General features: G+C 40.7%; 2 protein-coding genes across 2 annotated transcripts; both read right to left on the reverse strand.

Moving 5' to 3' along the window:
- Positions 1-1,097: 1,097 nt before the first annotated feature.
- Positions 1,098-4,466, reverse strand: ptger3 (prostaglandin E receptor 3 (subtype EP3)). Its single transcript, XM_020639246.3, has 2 exons — positions 2,798-4,466; positions 1,098-1,894 (listed from the first exon to the last, which is right to left on the reverse strand). Exons 1-2 carry the CDS (start codon positions 3,647-3,649, stop codon positions 1,580-1,582), a joined length of 1,167 nt encoding a protein of 388 aa, XP_020494902.1. The 5' UTR covers positions 3,650-4,466; the 3' UTR covers positions 1,098-1,579.
- A 686-nt stretch (positions 4,467-5,152) lies between these two features.
- zranb2 (zinc finger, RAN-binding domain containing 2) lies at positions 5,153-9,444 on the reverse strand. Its single transcript, XM_020639277.3, has 10 exons — positions 9,288-9,444; positions 8,586-8,638; positions 8,402-8,510; positions 8,222-8,304; positions 8,052-8,128; positions 7,717-7,872; positions 7,459-7,622; positions 6,910-6,969; positions 6,219-6,368; positions 5,153-6,014 (listed from the first exon to the last, which is right to left on the reverse strand). The coding sequence occupies exons 1-10, from the start codon at positions 9,341-9,343 to the stop codon at positions 5,957-5,959; spliced, it is 966 nt and encodes a 321-aa protein (XP_020494933.1). The 5' UTR covers positions 9,344-9,444; the 3' UTR covers positions 5,153-5,956.
- Positions 9,445-17,597: the final 8,153 nt, after the last annotated feature.

The following is a 17,597-nucleotide window of genomic DNA, read 5'->3' on the forward strand; positions in this document are numbered from 1 at the left end:
TGTCCAAGAACGAGATGTTGCCTCATAGGAAAGGATTTAAAAAAAAAAAAACACATGTCACTGTAAAAGGGATGAATTGCAGTTGCATATGGCAGTACTATGATATCTGGTCATTTGGGGCTAAAGTAAACCCCTTCATTAAAAAGTACTTTCATCTGAGACCTCTGAGAAGCTGTACACATTAAATGTGTGTTAATATTTACCTCTATTAAGAGGTAGTACTGAGGCTTCAGGGATATGATTTGACTGGTCAAAGGATGAAATACAAAGACGTACATGTCTGAGGCAATTATCAAAAAAATAAAAGATTTAATTTATGTGGCTGTAAAACACCCAACACTTGTGAACGAGCTTGTACAGACACATTGTTTGCAGCAGTCACACAAGCAGCGTCAGTGCCAAAAAAGCTTTCTGATCTTTTACTTTTTTGTCGTCTGTATTTTAGGCTGTTTGGATTTGATTTTCTTCAATCCATTTTATTTTTTGCTCATCAGCCTTGCACTTGTACAGCACACTACTTTCTCTCTGCTCTCATTTATTCCAGTGAACTAAAGAGTCTACCAATATCAGTTTTCTCCAGAAGACTCTTGGCTGGTGAAGTTTGATACACTTGTCATAACACTGTAAACTTACAGAACAAGAATACATTTCAGCAATAACAAGCAAGGGTTGCTCAATGATTCTTAGACAATGATGGCTAGAGCTCTGACACTTCAGTATCAGACCACTCCGACATCTGTGATCTCGTCAATTTAAACCTCAAAAATCGTTTTCCTTTTCCCGTAAACACTTTCACATTATGTACAGAATTGAAGTTATTCTGAACACTAAGAAATGCTGAAATTAAAGCTTCACATCTCACAGTCTTTTCTGCTAGCTGATGTTATATGTATAGTTTAGTTTAATTTGTACACAATCAGCATTCAGCACAGAAACAACTACCTCAAATTAACTTTTTACACTAATAAATAATCTTACAATCAAAGGCTGGCTCCAGTTAAGGATTTCGGATGTCCCTTTGAAATGACCAGCCATCTTTTTAAAACACATCCGTAACATTTCCTGTCAAATATATTTACAACTTAATGTAAGCAACATACAGTTTATTTCTTTATTTACAGAAATTCACAAAAAGGTGTCCTTCAGGTGTGTTATGGCTTCAAATAATTTGAAATCCAAATTCAGAGAGCAACAGATGCCCCACTTTCAAACTGAGTAAGTTGAAATTAAATTATTCAGTTCTTGCACGTTGGTGATATGATTAAAAGTGAAACTAGTAATGAGAGAGTTTCTGGCAGCCAGTCTGCGGCTGAATGACACAGTCATGCATCCACATGGAATATGTATGCTTAAGCAAAACAAAAGCACCCAGAGCACACTCTGCTGCTTTGCTTTAACAGTGTAACAGTCCATGCTCTATTCTCCAATTGCACAAAGTCTTTCGGCGGATGAAGTGAGGGAAAAAACAAACTTCTATTTTTTTCACGCAACATATCCAATCCAATGTTTTTCATTTCACATATATATCCAATATGGCCAGGACTTGGCCACAATGAAGTACTTCCTGTCTAACATTGCCTTAGCTACTTTGTGGTTTTCTGTCTTGGTTTGGCTTATTTAGAGCGTCCATAGCTGTCGGGGTTTCCTTATGCTCCTCCACGGAGCAGTTAGACACTGCACTAGCCACCAGGCAGAACTTGCGTAGGAGGATCTCTCTGAGTAGCAGATACACCCACGGGTCCAGGATCTGGTTAAGGGAAGCCAGGCGGATGGCTGTCAGGAAAAAGTTGCAGTCCAAGTGGATGTCGCGGCCGGAGGTGTTATTGGAGGTCACTGCTGTTGAATTGCACTCGTGGGAGGATACCTGGGTGGAGATCATCCTCAGCATAAGAACCTTGGAGGGAAGTAGGAACATGTTGCGTCAACATGTGGTTAATAATAAACAGGGCCTGTATAGGCTAAGATGACATTTTGTGTGTTCTATCAATGAAATGTAGAGCTGAGAAAGCCATTCAGAGGTTTATGTTCAATGTTCCCTAATTGTCTGACAGGTCGTAGATTTGGTTTTTCTGGCCAATCTCCTTCAAAATGTAATATTTTACTTGACAAACCAAGACACTCCTGAGCGGCTACAGTATCAAACAACCAGTAGAAAACATTACATTCACACTCAAGCTTCTCACCCTATGCTATCACTGCAACCATGCTGCTGTGGCTTCTATTAATATCCTTTGTGGGACTATTAAATATGTGACTGACAAAGCATGACCTCACACTGAGCAGTCTCCTCAAACAGGACCTGGCAAAGTAGATTTCTCGTAATGGAAAATGGCAGCAGTGTTTCAAAAGGGTCATACATGGCAGCCCTGAACTGCTAATATGGTTTATTGTTGGTGGTCAGAGGGAAGGAAATAGAGTAAAGGAGGATGACTGATTGAAGGATGGATTTGGAAGAACATGGAAATCAACAGAAGATAAAACCTCTCCAGGGATCTGCAGCTCTTAGTGAAAAGCATGATGCAGTATAAAGTCTCCAATTAAATTATAAACCTGGCCACTTTATCATACTGGGATCTTTATCTAAAATATATAACAAGAGTACACAGTTTCCACAGCCGAACACCACCGAGGGACAGTTTCACAATCTGCTGCAAAACGGGTGTGTGAAGGACCAGACTTTCACACTTATCATCTTTAGAAAACATTTGGAGATACAGTATGTTGCATTATATTCTTAATTTCACATGGTTACTATTCTCATTGTGCTCTAGTAAAAATATTGGTAGTGTAAACATACCAGCAGTGGAGACCAGCATATGAGCAGGACGCACATAATCCCCAACAGCTGAATGACTGTCTCCGTGGTGAGCCGTTCCCACTGTTTTGAAGACTGAGACGTCCCAGACTTAGTTTTACACCGGATAATTAAGCCACGGATCGTCACCACATTACAAGAAAGTGTCACAAGGAGAGAGAAAATCCCAAGTACAGCGAAAGTGATGGCGAAAAACATGTTGCCCGGTACTTCTCGGTCCCCTGTGCTGATGAAGCACCAGGTGCCCGGCCACTGGCGCGTGTATTTCCCGACCCCTGCGACGGGCAGCAGCGCAAAGAGAAGCACAAGACACCAAATGACAGCCAGAGTCTGCTTTGTTACACTTGTCTTCATGTTATTGGAGTACCAATGAGGGTTCGTTATCGCCATAGCCCTTTCAATTGCCATGGCGCTGGCCAAGAAGAGAGCGCACAGTCCGAAAGTTGTCATACACACACCGAAAAAAGCGCACAAATGTCCAGAAGGGTCGATGCGCCCCCATTTCAGATCGGCTCGGTAAACTGAAATAACTATTGGACTCGTTAAAAGCTGTCCAAACAGGTCAGTTAATGCCAACGATCCAATGCAAAGCAAGAAAGACTTTTTCCTTTTATTCTCCTTTTTCCTGTAAGAGATATAAACCAGAATGATAGCTAATGTGTTGCCCACCATGCCAGTGACCATCATAGCTATAGGGAAACCAACGGATACAGATCCACAGCTGGAATTTTTGGTGACATTGCTTTCGTGCAATGACTTGGAGAAGTTGGAGCCCAGCATCGCTTCAATAATGGTTGGAGAGCCCTCCATAGAATCACAGCCGTCTGTGGTCATCCTTTCGGACAGGGTAAGCCAATATGAAGAGCCTACTTAAGTATATGCCCAGCATCCTCTTGCGCCACAAACTGATCCAACTGAATGCAGTGCGTAAAAGCGCGTCAGGATCCTTTACGCGCTGTAGGAGGGACTACAAAGGAGCCCCGAGGAAGCATGAAATGCCTGCCTCAAGATGATTTTACTTAATCTAAAATTTTAAAAATGGAAATACGATACTTGTAAACTTGTTTCGAACCCAAACGAGACAAACTCAAATAATCACCAAAAGTGACCGAGCATAAAGGCAACTGTATAGCGAACAGATTGGGGGATTGACAAACCTGCAGATTTGAGCCTCTGGTGGAGAAAGGAAAGCAGTGAAATATTGTTCTTATGGTACTATGGTGAATTCAAGTTGGATAAATAATCAGGCCCCGTTGAGTTTGTGTCGATTATGAGGAAATCCACATTAAAACGGAACATATATTATGGATGTTTTTAACTGATACGAGGCGTGACTAGATACTGATTAAGGTAGTTGTTTAATATTTTGGCAGTATTGGCATGTTGGTTAATTTAGTAACCTGTAGCATTTATATTGTATAAAAATATTATATTAGCGACTCTTATCAACAAAAAAACGGGGAAGTGGGTAAAGGATTGTCCGGACATTCAGCAGCCTGTCGATTTAAAGACAACAAAAAAGTGTTGAATCACTTCACTGTTTGAATGCAGTCCGTGAAATTTTGTTTCGCACCCTGACGGTAGCAGCTAGTGGGGACGGTACTCTACTCCTAATCGCTGTTTTTAGTCTGATAACTTCTCATCAATGTTTCGGCGAAGATCCTTGCAACCTCTGGAGCGACAAGTGCCACCTGTTGACCAGAATCAGAATAGCATCATCAAAACGTGAGGTATGGGGCCCTGCCTCAGTTTGACTCGACCGGCTACTAAAGATTTACATATGTTAATTAAGGCCTTTAATAATAACTTGTGATTAATACTTAAGACTTCATCAGATGTCATTCTACAGTCGGTCAGACTGTACATTGGACCTTCTGCTGAAGTTATTTATTTTTGTACGAGGAACTAGCTGTTAAAATATTTAATCTGCGGCCAAACAAAGACAAAATACTGGATCAGTGTCGTCCAACAAATCTGACATGGCCAAAGTAACACTGCGTTTTTGTTTATGTGGAGAGATCAAAAATGCACAATAGATACAGGAAGCATAATTTAACTTCACATGATCTTTTATGGTAGGTAGGTTCTGACACAAATGTGTTCCCTGTTAGGGAGGTGTATTAATAGCCTTATATTAGAAATATCACATTTTAAGTGATATTAAGTGTAATTTTATCCTTTACAGGAGAACAGCTGTTGAAAAAGCCAACACTGACATTCATCATCCTAGTTTTTATAAACCAGAATTAACACCGCAGAACTTCTAATTCAATATATCGGGTGTCTAAAAAATTCCCCAGACTTGTCTTCGACGAATCAAAGTCAATTAACAAGAAACAATGTTGACAGGATTTTATTTACATTGTACATATGTGTTGTTTTATCACGTTTTACCATAAATCCAGACACTGTATTTTACTTATTTTTATGACCCAATCTGGAACACGAAAATCTGTAAGTTCTTGAATTCATCAGTTGTCCGTGTGACAATAAGGGACTAACTTTGAGTGGTGAAGCAGGCGACAACTGTGCAGAGTAAAGGATCTAAACCTTAACCAAAGAATGTTGGACTATCAATGACTAAAACAAGCAATATCAAAAGTCAATACTTACCTTGAAAAAAAAAAAAATTATATTTACCAAGAAAATAAAAACAAGTGGACCAGATCTCACTGCTACACTCCAGGTATTCTAAATTGATGCTAAATGGCGTTTTCCTATTATTTAAAAAAAAAGTGAAGAATTAGTTTGTAAAAGAAATGAACAGAACAAAAGGAAAAAAAAATGTTTCACTCATTTTCTCCAGAGACAAGTAGACTTAAATGATGTAGCGCCACGAAGACTTCAGCAATAGGGTTTAAAATAGGGCACAGCCTCTTCACAGTTTCTGATATTCTTACAGGACCAAACATTTACATTTATTGGACACCTGTGGTTATAGAGACTTGTCAAGGATTGGGGTGGATGTGGTTTTAAAAGGAAGCATGTAATGATAAGTACGGCTGCCGCTGTCTTTTCTGAGGGAAGTAAGACTTTTCAGTGGAAATGAACATCATACTGAAAGGTGGTGGTTGTAGTCCTTGCAACACAACATGCACTTGTAATATGCTTTCTTTTCTTGTTTGAAAGGCTGTAATACAATTATTTCTTTTTTGAACTGGAGCCAGAATGGGAGGATCCAGAGGATTGTCCGCGGCACCTGAAATCACAAAAACACCAGGGGAAGAAGAAGGAGGTCAGCTGGTTGAGCTGTAAGAATTCTACTGCTTACTTTAAACAATAACAAGGTCATAACATGTATTTAAAGAGAAAACCTAACAAGGCAAAATCTGAATTCCCATAAGCGAGGCGACAGATGGCTAATAATAATCAGTGCCATGTGGTATTCCACAGAAACCCAAACCTTTCGGACGAACGTGATCTAGAGCGCCTCCTCTTTCTCTCTCCAGATGAGGACCTGGAGCGACTGCGCTTCTGTCCCCTCTCAGGTGAGGAGGAAGGGGAGCGGGACCTCTTCTTGGGAGAGGAGCCCTTGCCAGACCTGGAGCTGGATCTTTTGGAGGAATAAACCAAGCACTGGGGTCAGTAAGGTCAGAACAGAATCTCACCTGCGTGGGTAACTAATCAAGCTTCTCTGATTACGAGCACTTTACTATGACATTTTAACCCAAGAATCTGTAATGCTCAAAGAATGACATGTCCTCAATGCAATGTGTATTTCCTGTTGGATGTACTGAAAGGTACAAGATGGGCAAAGCCAGCACCACTCATGAGATCCTAATAGTCTACTCAGACTTACAGACTTGGTCATTTATAAACTCAATTCATGTAACTAAACTGTATTTTTATACTCTTGGGCCTTATTGAAAAAGAAAAACCCTACATCAAGAGACTGAAAACCATCAAAGCACTTTTAAGAGTTTGACTTGCAATTTCAGCCCCAAATTACCATCTGTATTCTAACAAAACAAGACTAGTGGAGAAAGCACCATCCAGTCTGCGGTAAAGCGTAATCTTAGGAGTAGGGCTGTTTAGGAGCTTTCTGCTCCACACATACACTCTCTAAGGGAGAGAGTGCATGTCACCTCATTCACCTGGAGTGGGACCTCGAGCGAGATCCAGATCTGGAGCTGGATGAGCTTCTAGAGCCGGACCTGAAAAACAAAACAGAACCTTTCCAATACTTCTAAACAAAAAAGATTGACTAGATGGTTCACACACAAGACAAAGAAGGCGTGACATTTATAAGTATTTAAATCTTGCTAAGTACTTTGATATACATGTTCTTCACTGACTGTATAGCATATCGGATGGGCAACTAGTCAAACATTTAGGTATGAAGGTTTTGTGGAAAAACCCAAAATATAAAGACAACTAACAGCCAATTAGTGAATTTCAAAACTACAATACGAGCGTTGTATTCTGTCTATGTAAAGTAATTCAAGTAAAATGCTAAACAAAAAAATCAAATAATGTCTGCACATGGAGTTTCTAATACCACAAACAGAAACAGGGCTGAGAGAGGAGAAAACAACATATCAGCAGAGCAGCACATGATATTGACTTTGATCAATAAATCAGAAGGAAGATTGAGCTGATACAGACATTTTGCCCGGAGTTACCCTTGACCTGTACCCTTTTACCTGGACCTCGACCGAGAACTGGAGCTGGAGGAGCGCGAGGATGAGCGGGACCGGGACGAGCCAGAGCGGCTGCCCTTTTTCTTGGCTGGCATGTCTTCATCTTCACTGGCAACCAGGTCATACTTTGACAGGTCTCCATCTTCTTCTTCGTCGTCGTCATCATCCTGGAGAGGAAGCATTTTTATTAATATATCATTGTTATTGGCCTGTGTTATAAAATGTGTCCTTTAGATTTGGAGCTCCAGTTGGCAATCTTACATCCAATTTGTATTTGGAAAGGTCACCACCATCTTCCTCATCCTCTTCTTCTTCCTCATCATCAGCTACAGCTTTCACTACTTCTTTCTTCTCACTTTCTTTTGATGAAGACGTGCTTGATGTTTTGCCACGAAACTTTTTCTTTTTCCTACCAAACTTTGACAACAAAGAGAAAATGCATTCGCCATCAGCAATAATCACCTCTAAACAAGCAGACTGGTTTTACTGTTCTAGGACAAATTGATATTTCCTTGCCAGATGCAAACACATGACTTGCAGCAAATTCAAATAACATGCTTTATCAATCGAAAATGAGACTCTTCGGTAGGACTCACTTCATCATATTCCCCATCAGATTCCTCCCGTTCAATGTATTCAACATTCTCCCTTTCATTGAAGCCTCCACCATAACCTTAGATGCAACAGAGATAAAATAATAAACAATCTATAGCCAGTATTAAAAAAAAACACCAAAATATTGCAAAATATACAACCGCTCGGGTACCTGTCCTCTCCTCAAGCTTGGCATATTTTGGTGTGTTACACATGTTGCACTCTGACCTCCTTGCCCAATTCACATTGCCACATCTGTAGGAGAACAAAAGGGGAGAAGAACGATTGTCTGAGAGGTTCATTTCCCTCAATTAGAAGAAATCCCTTGGAAGTCAAGAGTCAACACACTTACGTTTTGCATTGCCAATCATTCGCACTGAAGAGGCCTCTACTCTTTTCCGCCAGAGTTTTCCCAATCTCTGTTCCTCCTGCTTTCATCATCTTTGCCTCTGTGGTTTTCTCTGTGGGGGGGACAAGGATCATTGGTTATGCTGTTTTCATATTTTCATTGAAGTTTTGCACATAGACAGACTTACCTCGTCCACATCTGTTACAACTAGTTCTTCTTGCAAAGTTCACGTTTCCACACCTTAAAAAAAAAAAAGCGCAGAAAAATAAGCATATAACAAATGCATATGAGACTTGTACTTCTCACTTACCTATCAGGCATACTCTGAGAATATTAAAAGCAATGCAAGTGTATGTGTGTGTCATCATGTGCCACGACATGAGCTTGTTGTCTTCACGTTGTGTGGAGGAGGCCACACACTGCTGCTGCTGCTGACGTTTTTGATGCAGCTCCACATAAGCAACATGATATTGCTAACTACGCAAAACACTAGACTCACAAGACCTTGGCCTCTGCTGCATGGTAAACAACACCACCTCCACTAATATGTGGGGAGGACTTCACCCCGAGCCTACGGCCGCTAACTAAAGCTAACTAGCTGGTAAGTCCGCACATTGACACCCTCACCGCTGAACCCATATAGTGCTCACCCTTAGGTACAATTCAAACTACGTATTTATGTTGTTAACAGGGTATTAAAGCATATAAATATGATAGAAGTCATCTTGTTAAGTTACTTAGCTGCTAGTCAACGTTAGCGTGAACAACATCTAGGCCTAAGCTAACTGCTGTTAGCACGAACAACCAATTAAAAGCAAACACATCTGCCTTATTTTAACTCGTAAACATTTTAAATTCGGAACCTTTTTCATACATGTGGAGCACTTACTTCTTATCAGGACAGATCCAGTCCCCGTCGCTTACTCGGAAACTCTTTCCCGACATGTTTGTGCTCGTTAACACCGACTAGCCCGGTGGCAGGGTGTGCTCGGTGCTCGGTGTGTTCATGCAGCAGCCCGGCGCTGAGCTTCCTCCCTCCCTCCTTCCGTGATGCCTTCAGGTGCTGCTCGGTGTATCTTTCACCTTGCCTTTTTTTTTTTCCTGCTCGCAATTTGAAAAAAACACATGTTAAATGAATAGCAAATTAACACTTCAACATCTTACCCCAGTATAAAAAAAATACAATTTGGACTGTGGATCTATGCAGTAATAACTTAACTCTCAGTTATTTACCAAACTCGTAGCAAAACAATGTTTTTTTTTTTTCCCACACATGCACATGAATGCCACATGGACAAAAGACGAGCCCTCCCTTCTTGAGAAAGGTTGCAAGTAAGCCAAGTGTTTTAATCACAATGTAATATTTCCCCAAATGTAACAGACATGGTTTTGTTGGGTTTTTCACTCAAAGTTAGGCGTAGCGTTTTAATGACAAGGCATGTAACTTGGGCTGCACATTTCCAAAGTACTAAGATAATCTAAACGATTTGGAAAATAATCTTTAACTGAAATTCAGACTCAATTGCATCCCTTAAAAAGTAGGCTTACCTTTTCATATTCATATACTTTTGAATTTATAACCATCCCACATTTGAAAACCAGACAAGGCGTCCTCAACAGAGAAACGAATGTAAGGCTATGTTACAGAGTTTAAAAAAATGAGTCATTATCAGTAAATGGTAATAAAAGTACACACATGTATCTTTCTACAATCATGTATTTTCTATTAAAAGTCCACAAAATTAAGGAGTTTGGATTCCTATTGTTCCCAGTTCTGTTTTCTTGAAAAGCCAGTAGGACTACTAACCACTAGATGGCACTTAATGCCAACATTTACCAATGCACATGTTCACAGAGCCTCCTGTTTGGTCTCTGTCTCTGCTCTCAGGTTTGCCATTGATTATGCTTGTAAGTCGAGATCAAGGTTCTGGTGGCTAAAATGTACCCGTGCTTATGTGAACATCATATACGTTTTAGCATTAGTTGTGTATTGCATAAATAGGGAGTAATATGATTACACTGAGACAGAAATATTTTAAATCCTTATATTTTAGCATTGTGAAAAAGAAGAGAAAACAAAATCACTTCTGTCTGCTTGCTATTTGTGGTAATATCTATAGACTGGACACACATCATTGAGCTTTTGGAGTGCTAAAGTAAAAAAATGATGTTATGATGTTGCCTCACATGTTGGTCAAATGACCTTTGATGTGGCAGGTGAAGGTAAGAGCCGTCTGTCTGAACAAGCAGCATTTTATACTGTTAGTTAGCTTTGTGCTCTGAAAGTCGGTTATTTGTGTCATGTGTTAAGTGCCTTGGGCTAATTTAAGCTAGAGATAGAACCAAAAGCTAGTAAGCATAAAGTATTCAACTGAAATATTGCAATCAGGTTTTTTAATCATAGTAGAAATATTTTGTAAAGCCACAGATGGTTTTGTGGGTACTTTGTGGGATTTGGATCGTGTCTGTTTGTGGCAGTCGTGGAGTTCTTTATGTTGCTATATATTAGTTTTGTCCTGTGGAGCTGCTTGGAAAGAATTGTGCTTGCATTGTACTTTTAGTGGCTTTCATTTCAACTATACCACAGAGATAATTTAATATCAATTTATTTAGTAATATTAGTTATTAGTTGTCACATGTTTGGTACTTAGCCCCCTCCCCAGCTGCCAAATCATAGTCAAGTCCAAAAACACAGACACAAACTTTTAAAAACACATTTCAACTTTTGAAATATATTTACTGCTTTAAAAGGTTTTGTTAAGATGCATAAGGTAGCTCATCATGTTGATGGGAATTATCATAATGAGAAGAAAGGGAACTTATAAATTGCTCTCCCCCCCCCCCCCCCTTTTGTAAACATCCTTAACGACTTCTTCTACTATATAAGTAGGCTACACACTAAAGCCCCGTGTGCTCCAGAATCGTCCTTGTCCACCCAATCTGCTGTCGGTCAAAGTCAAAGAACCTTGGAGTTCTCAGTCACAGCTGGTCCATGACCTGAAGCCGCACCAGGAGCCATGTCAACGTTTCAACTCCAGTCTTTCACTTTCTTTTCTGTGCCCTCTGTTCCTGTGGCCTATTTCTGACAGTGGTAAAGTGACGTTGTCGAGGCATGTCCCTTATGTCTTGGACAAGATGGGTTGATTTAACTGAGTACTCCTGAGATTAACTGAACAAGATTTTTTAATCATACATGGTTTTAATCATCATGTACCCGTTAAGGGAGACATGCATCTGATTTATGAACACGCCACAAAGCTTATTAGGACTAGGGGTTTGCAAACACAAGGTATCAGAGGTGAGACAGCTACAGGAAATGACTCAGACTTTCATGACATCATACAAAGAGGCCACAAGATTGATTTTGTCTGAAAACACTTTTTTCATCTCTCTGTCAGTGCAGGAGCAAGCTGTACTAACAAGTCTTGGCTTGGATGTTGCATTGAAAAGAACGAGCTGAGATATGAAGCAAATGAAGCCATGAATAACTAATGAGGAGACCCTGCCAACGCTGTGGTATGTTTGTTTGTGGCACAGAGTTGCATGAAAGATGCAGTGAGGAGTCAGGCAATTAAATAGCACTTAGCTAAACATTGTCCAATTAGATTTAAGTGGCTTCATTGGTGGTAGAACTTTCTTAACTTTACTGTGTCTCTTTCTGGCCAGCGTACAGGCCACCATCTGATTATGTCCTGGGTCAATAAGACTACTTAGGGAGATTTTTCATGGGTGTCAATGAGGCTTTGGCTAAGCTGACACTGTTTTCTAGCCCAGTGGCTGGTTATGGCTGAAGGTTCATGCATAGCAGAGTCTCTGACAGAATAAAGCAGCCATGTATGTAGTTTTGGAAAACCCTACTGCAAACCACCAGGGCTTTCCAATACTGACAGATGGCAGGGAGCTGTTCCCAAGGAAAGGGGGACGAGTTGGAGGCTAGTTAACATTGGCGCGCTCCACCTATTGCTTTTATCTCAATATCATGATTCAGCATTAATCAGGGAAGGGTGGCATGCAAATGAAGCCATGTACAATGTGCCAAAACAAAAGTCAACTCTGCGGCTGTTTGTTACCTGGCTGTAATTTGATCCTCTTCCCTCATGAGGCATGTCTCCATGTCTATCTGTTTGTGCACATTTGTCAGAGGACATTCTAACTGTAGCCACAGAGGTGGCCCCTGTGGTCACACTTAAGCAGCAGTAGGTGAACTGTAAGGTGCCAGCCAACCCCATCAGAATTATATAAGCCAGACTACTGCACAGTGAAACAGCTCCTGCTGGGAGATGTGCCGTGGCATTGTGCCGTATCTCCTGTCCTCTCAGCTGGCCCTTATCACTAAAGCACACTCGTTTCAGGAGCCACAGAGCGTGCATTTTACAATCTGGTCCCACCACTTCTTGTAAAAGCAATTGACAAAAGCATGATATGATGTGTAAAATTTGGAGGTAATAAGTCAACTGTTTAGCAGTAATAAAATGCAAGATGAAGCAGTTCCACCGGCTCATCAGTTTTATTGTGTAAGTGCATGAAAGAACTCTGTGTTCATTTATGTGCCTGTACTGATTGTTCAGATCTGTTCATATCGGTATCCTTTTTTAAACTTATCACTTACAAACCCCTTAGATATATATATGTTCTCAAATATAAAAATCTGGTATATAATCTCAATGAAGTAGAATTATTTTAAAATCTTTTTCTGTTTCTTTTTCTAATCTGGTTTGAGGAGAGAAAACTACAATACTTTGAGCTTGCAGGCGATCTTCAGCATTCCTAGCTGACAATGTCAATGTGTCAAAGTCCAGCAGATCCTGATAGACCGGAGAATTGGAGGAGTGATGTTGACACAAACCCTGAGACAAGACATTGCTCTTAAAATGGAATCAGAGAATCCCTCAGATAAAGTGTTTACAGGGCAAGAGGTGATCTGGCTGATGATTCCTGTGTGTCTGTACAAAATGCAATATATATAAAGGGATTCTTCTATTAAGGCAAGGCCAGCGGGACAGTCTCTGCTGCCATTTCTCAAATGGTTTTGTCAGGTGTGTCCTACAGACTCTTCTTTAATTGCAGCACATCACTTTTGGGGAACTCTCGAACAGGGAAGAAATCAATGCCTCACCTGCTTCAACCCTGTGCAGAATAAAGTGAGCATCTCTCACCCTGCAGCTCTTTGTGCCTCTGTGTGACTAAAACATTAAATTGTTAGACTTCCTAGTCATTCAATATTAATCAAAGCTTTAATCAAAGCCTAATTAAATGTAATTAAAGATATTGTAATATGCATATTGTTCATTTGCCAAGGTGTTTACGTCCACTCTGTAATAAAAAAAATACAGCAAAGATGCATCAGTATGAATTAGGTTTATATCAATTACAAAACATCATATATGAAACCATCTTCACATTTTTTTATTTTGCAGTGTTTTACTCAAACAGTGTTTGGATTTTGTTTATTGTTGTGGCAGTGGAGAAAGAAAAGACGTGATAGGCAGAGTGAGGGGAAATTGACAGATGGACAGTGAAAAAGGAAAAGGAGATGGGTTCACAGTAAACAATACTCAGGCTGTAATTAAGTGACCCGACTTCAATTAGAAGCATTATGTGGGGAAAATTGTTTTTGTGCTTTCATGCACTCAAGCGTGCATTTGATCCCACAATTCTTCTCCTGTTATCTTCCCCCCCACAACTCCTTTCTCTTTATTCACTCCAAGTTTCACGTCAACATCACACTGCTAGGCTGACAGCTACTGAGGAGCCAATCTGATTGCCGTATAACAATGGCTAATGCAAGAAAATAAGAAGCAGCCTCAGCACAGCCTTAGCCGATGCGTCATCCGGCTCTGCTCTTGGCTGTGACATAGTACTGGCAGTGGGGTGATTAATGTGATAGGTGGAATTTGTCTCGTTATGTTGACACCGGCTAATAAATGCCTTGTAAACAGCCAGTCACAGCTGTTAATGCATCATCATAATCCTGGATTAGGAGGTGCCAGGCATGGCCAATAAATGCAATTAGGCACTGACTAAATTAATTCGCCCGTACTCTGACTTTCATGCACCCTGTCCATTCTGAGGAACCTCAAATGTGTGTGTTGTGATCTTTGCAGGGAAGAAAGAATCCACCTATTTAACACAGAATATCTGACTCAATTCATGGTCACTAAAATGCATAATGTGTAGACTATCAACTCCAAGTTAGATTGAAATGAAAACAAACACCCTGCTTTCCTCCTCTAATCTGTTTGGAATTGTGGAATTAGCAACAAGTAAGTCAGCTCAGAAGGCGTAAATCGAAGGAGAAAACCGCATGCTGAGTGCACATAAGTGTAAAATGTTATTAAGCTGAAACTCATCATGCAAATGCAGCATTTTATCATTGCATCCCTAAATCTCTCAGCGAAAAAGACAAGACAGGTGACTTTTAAATCTGACTGGTTGTTAGAGAGGTCACCACGGCAGCCATTAACTTCCTGTCACTCATCCCCGTCACGCCTCATTGATGAAACTTGGTATGCATCTCTTCATGTTTTTACTCACCTTGATTATTTTTAGCACCTGGAGCTATGGTCTGATGTTTCTTTTAAAGTTTTTTAAAAGACCCCCGCTTGAGCCCCCTCGCCGCAAACCAAGTCAGTCCGTCCTATTACCAGAATGATGGTCAATTGAGATGATCAATTTGCATAATGGAGCATTAAATTGGGCCCATCACACCCACCTCTCAGCAGCTTGCTGCCACAGAGGGCTCACTGAGAGTGGCAATTGCTCTTGAAGGGGTGACATGTTTCCTACTTGCAGGAGTATCTTTTTCGCCATGCAGGCTGAAGCTTTCAGCTTGTGAATGTAGCACCAGTCAATGAATAATGTAAGTGTTATTCATGAGTAATCTGTTGCCGGATTGAAAAGTTCATGCTTAAGGAAATCCTGAGTCTAAGAATGAGAGGAGTGTTTAAGATAGAATGTTAAATTAGGACTGAGACTTTCACACCTGCTTTGTTAGAAAGTCCCCCGATGAATATTCACCTGAAGGAAAAAAATACACTATTTCTGATTTTCGAAGAAGTGCTTTTCCAAAAATGTCAAATCATTTCAATGTCTGTGCTCGTATATTCTTATTAAGCTTAACAACTTGCTTAATTGCAACGTTCATCTTCATAGCGATCGTTGGTCATTTCTTGAACGCATAGCAGATCCTTTTGATTAACACCCACCAAGGAAATCTAAGACGGTTATCTTAGGAAGATTAGTTGAGCTTTTAAGAAGCATGTCAATGCCTAAGGACCTGTGACAAATGGCATCCAAGGAGCTGCTTGGATCTGAGGCGGCAAGCTGTGATTGATGTGTGTGCTGTGTGAGTGGCAGGGAGGGATGAGATAGAGCTGTCATGGCCTTCTCCTCCATGTTGTTGCCTTTGTTTGAGGGCTTTTCTCTGGGGACGGTGCTGTCCTGTGAACAATATGGCAGAAGCTCCTTGGTGTTCAGGTTTTTGTTAGCTAGCCATTTGTAAGTGCCCAATTGGCTTGGTAGGAACTGGTGGCTGGCAGCTCGAGCTGATGTCATGTAACAGAGTGGGCCACCAAGATGTTTATACATCCTCTTACACAATTTCAGATTACCTTTACATCAATTTCTTGTAAAAAAAAAAAACAATCTCCTTTACAATAACTTACACACGTTTCATAGTAGCTGGGTAACAAATGAGGAACTAACAACAAATTAACCATTAGGAGTAGATATGGAGTAACTCCTCATCACATTTTATAGAGTAGCTAACTGATTAATTAAAATACAATGAATGCTATATAAGGTACACAAATTGTTGCATAGTTATGAGGGGATGAATAAGGAACGATCTACTACTTAACAAATAGTTCATAACTACTCAACTTGTTTTTATAATGGAACATCTGTCAACAAAAAGACACATTTTTACAACTCCTCTTAGTGGAGACTGCTCTCAGCGTTCAAGTGATTTGCACGTGTCATTTATAACTGGAAACTCTAATTCCCATTAGTGAGTGCTATACCTGCCACAGGCCCCCTGTCAGGCTGCCAGCAGCCAATCAGCTGCAGCTTGACAGGTGATTGACATCAGAGAACTAAAGGATCCAGGGGTAGTTCTGAAGCAATGGTCTAATAGATTTTTATGAAGCTTTTGTCAGATATTTTATTCAACATTTCAGGCAAGCAAACCTGTTTGGGCGTGTACTGTCTCTGTGTGACTGTGTCTGGAGCCTCACGCAGCCCGGTTGGTGGGGGGATTAATTGGTAGGGCTCTGCATGCATGAGTGCGATCTAATTTACCTCCATCAGTTGCTACACAATAGTAAAGGTCCCTAAACAGGCAGCGGTGAAATACATCTGAAGGTCTCATTCTTGTTCAGCTTCTGGTCTGGTTAGTACAAAGTGCAGACTAGCGCTGCTACTCATGGCTTCACAGAGGCCAGAGGAAAACACATCCTGCTATCTGACTGGAATCTAACACTTTTTTAAAATTCCATTTTAAATGTCACTGGCCAAAAGACAACATGGCGGAGTATTTGCTCCTCCGTGCACCAGATCCATACCATTAGCATAAATGGAGAATCAATTAATTCAGCCCTGATGGAGCTGATTATGCAGAGACAATAAAGGCTGAAGGAAGGAGTCATAATTACAAGATGACCTATGTCGCCTTTCCACCATCACCAGTGTACCAGCAGCATGTTGGTATTTCAAGGGTGAGCCGGTAATTACCTGATAAGAACTGCTAGAATAGCTAGAAAGACGATTGGCCCCTTTTTGAATGCAGCACTCTCACATTGCAACATGTACAAAATCGGCAACTCACATCTATCAAATGCGTCCACAGCAAAAATGTTGACTCTTAAATCTGCATTAGACGTCAAATTTAGACTTTTCACACGGCTGCTCGTTTCATGATAATATCCAGTGCAGCTCTCTGTAAGCTGAAGTGCATGATTCAAATGACTCTATCTCCTGAGGCAGAGGTGCTGTGATGTGCCAGCCACTCAACCAGCCCTGAACCAGCCAGTGCACAGAAGTGGGGCTTACCACTTCCACGTCATGCCTGTCAGAATGAAAGAGGGGGTAACAGAGAGGCAGATAGAGCGAGCAAGTAAGGGACGATATGTGAGATTGAGAAGGAGGGGTTGTTGTTGGAGATTCGGCTTCAACGTTTATCTCCAGTTGCTGCTGACTACTA

The sequence above is a fragment of the Labrus bergylta genome, chromosome 6, assembly GCF_963930695.1.
Source record: "Labrus bergylta chromosome 6, fLabBer1.1, whole genome shotgun sequence".
Taxonomy (NCBI): domain Eukaryota; kingdom Metazoa; phylum Chordata; class Actinopteri; order Labriformes; family Labridae; genus Labrus; species Labrus bergylta.

What these genes read in the sequence shown, in the direction of transcription:
- ptger3 (XM_020639246.3), bottom strand. Translation starts at nt 3,649, where the DNA reads ATGACCACAGACGGCTGTGATTCTATGGAGGGCTCTCCAACCATTATT. An exon ending in TATGCTGGTCTCCACTGCTG is followed by an intron (nt 1,895 to 2,797) that starts GTATGTTTACAC and finishes CTTCCCTCCAAG; the next exon opens with GTTCTTATGCTGAGGATGAT.
- zranb2 (XM_020639277.3), bottom strand. Translation starts at nt 9,343, where the DNA reads ATGTCGGGAAAGAGTTTCCGAGTAAGCGACGGGGACTGGATCTGTCCT. An exon ending in AATGATTGGCAATGCAAAAC is followed by an intron (nt 8,305 to 8,401) that starts GTAAGTGTGTTG and finishes GTTCTCCTACAG; the next exon opens with ATGTGGCAATGTGAATTGGG. An exon ending in TTTCCAAATACAAATTGGAT is followed by an intron (nt 7,623 to 7,716) that starts GTAAGATTGCCA and finishes CTTCCTCTCCAG; the next exon opens with GATGATGACGACGACGAAGA.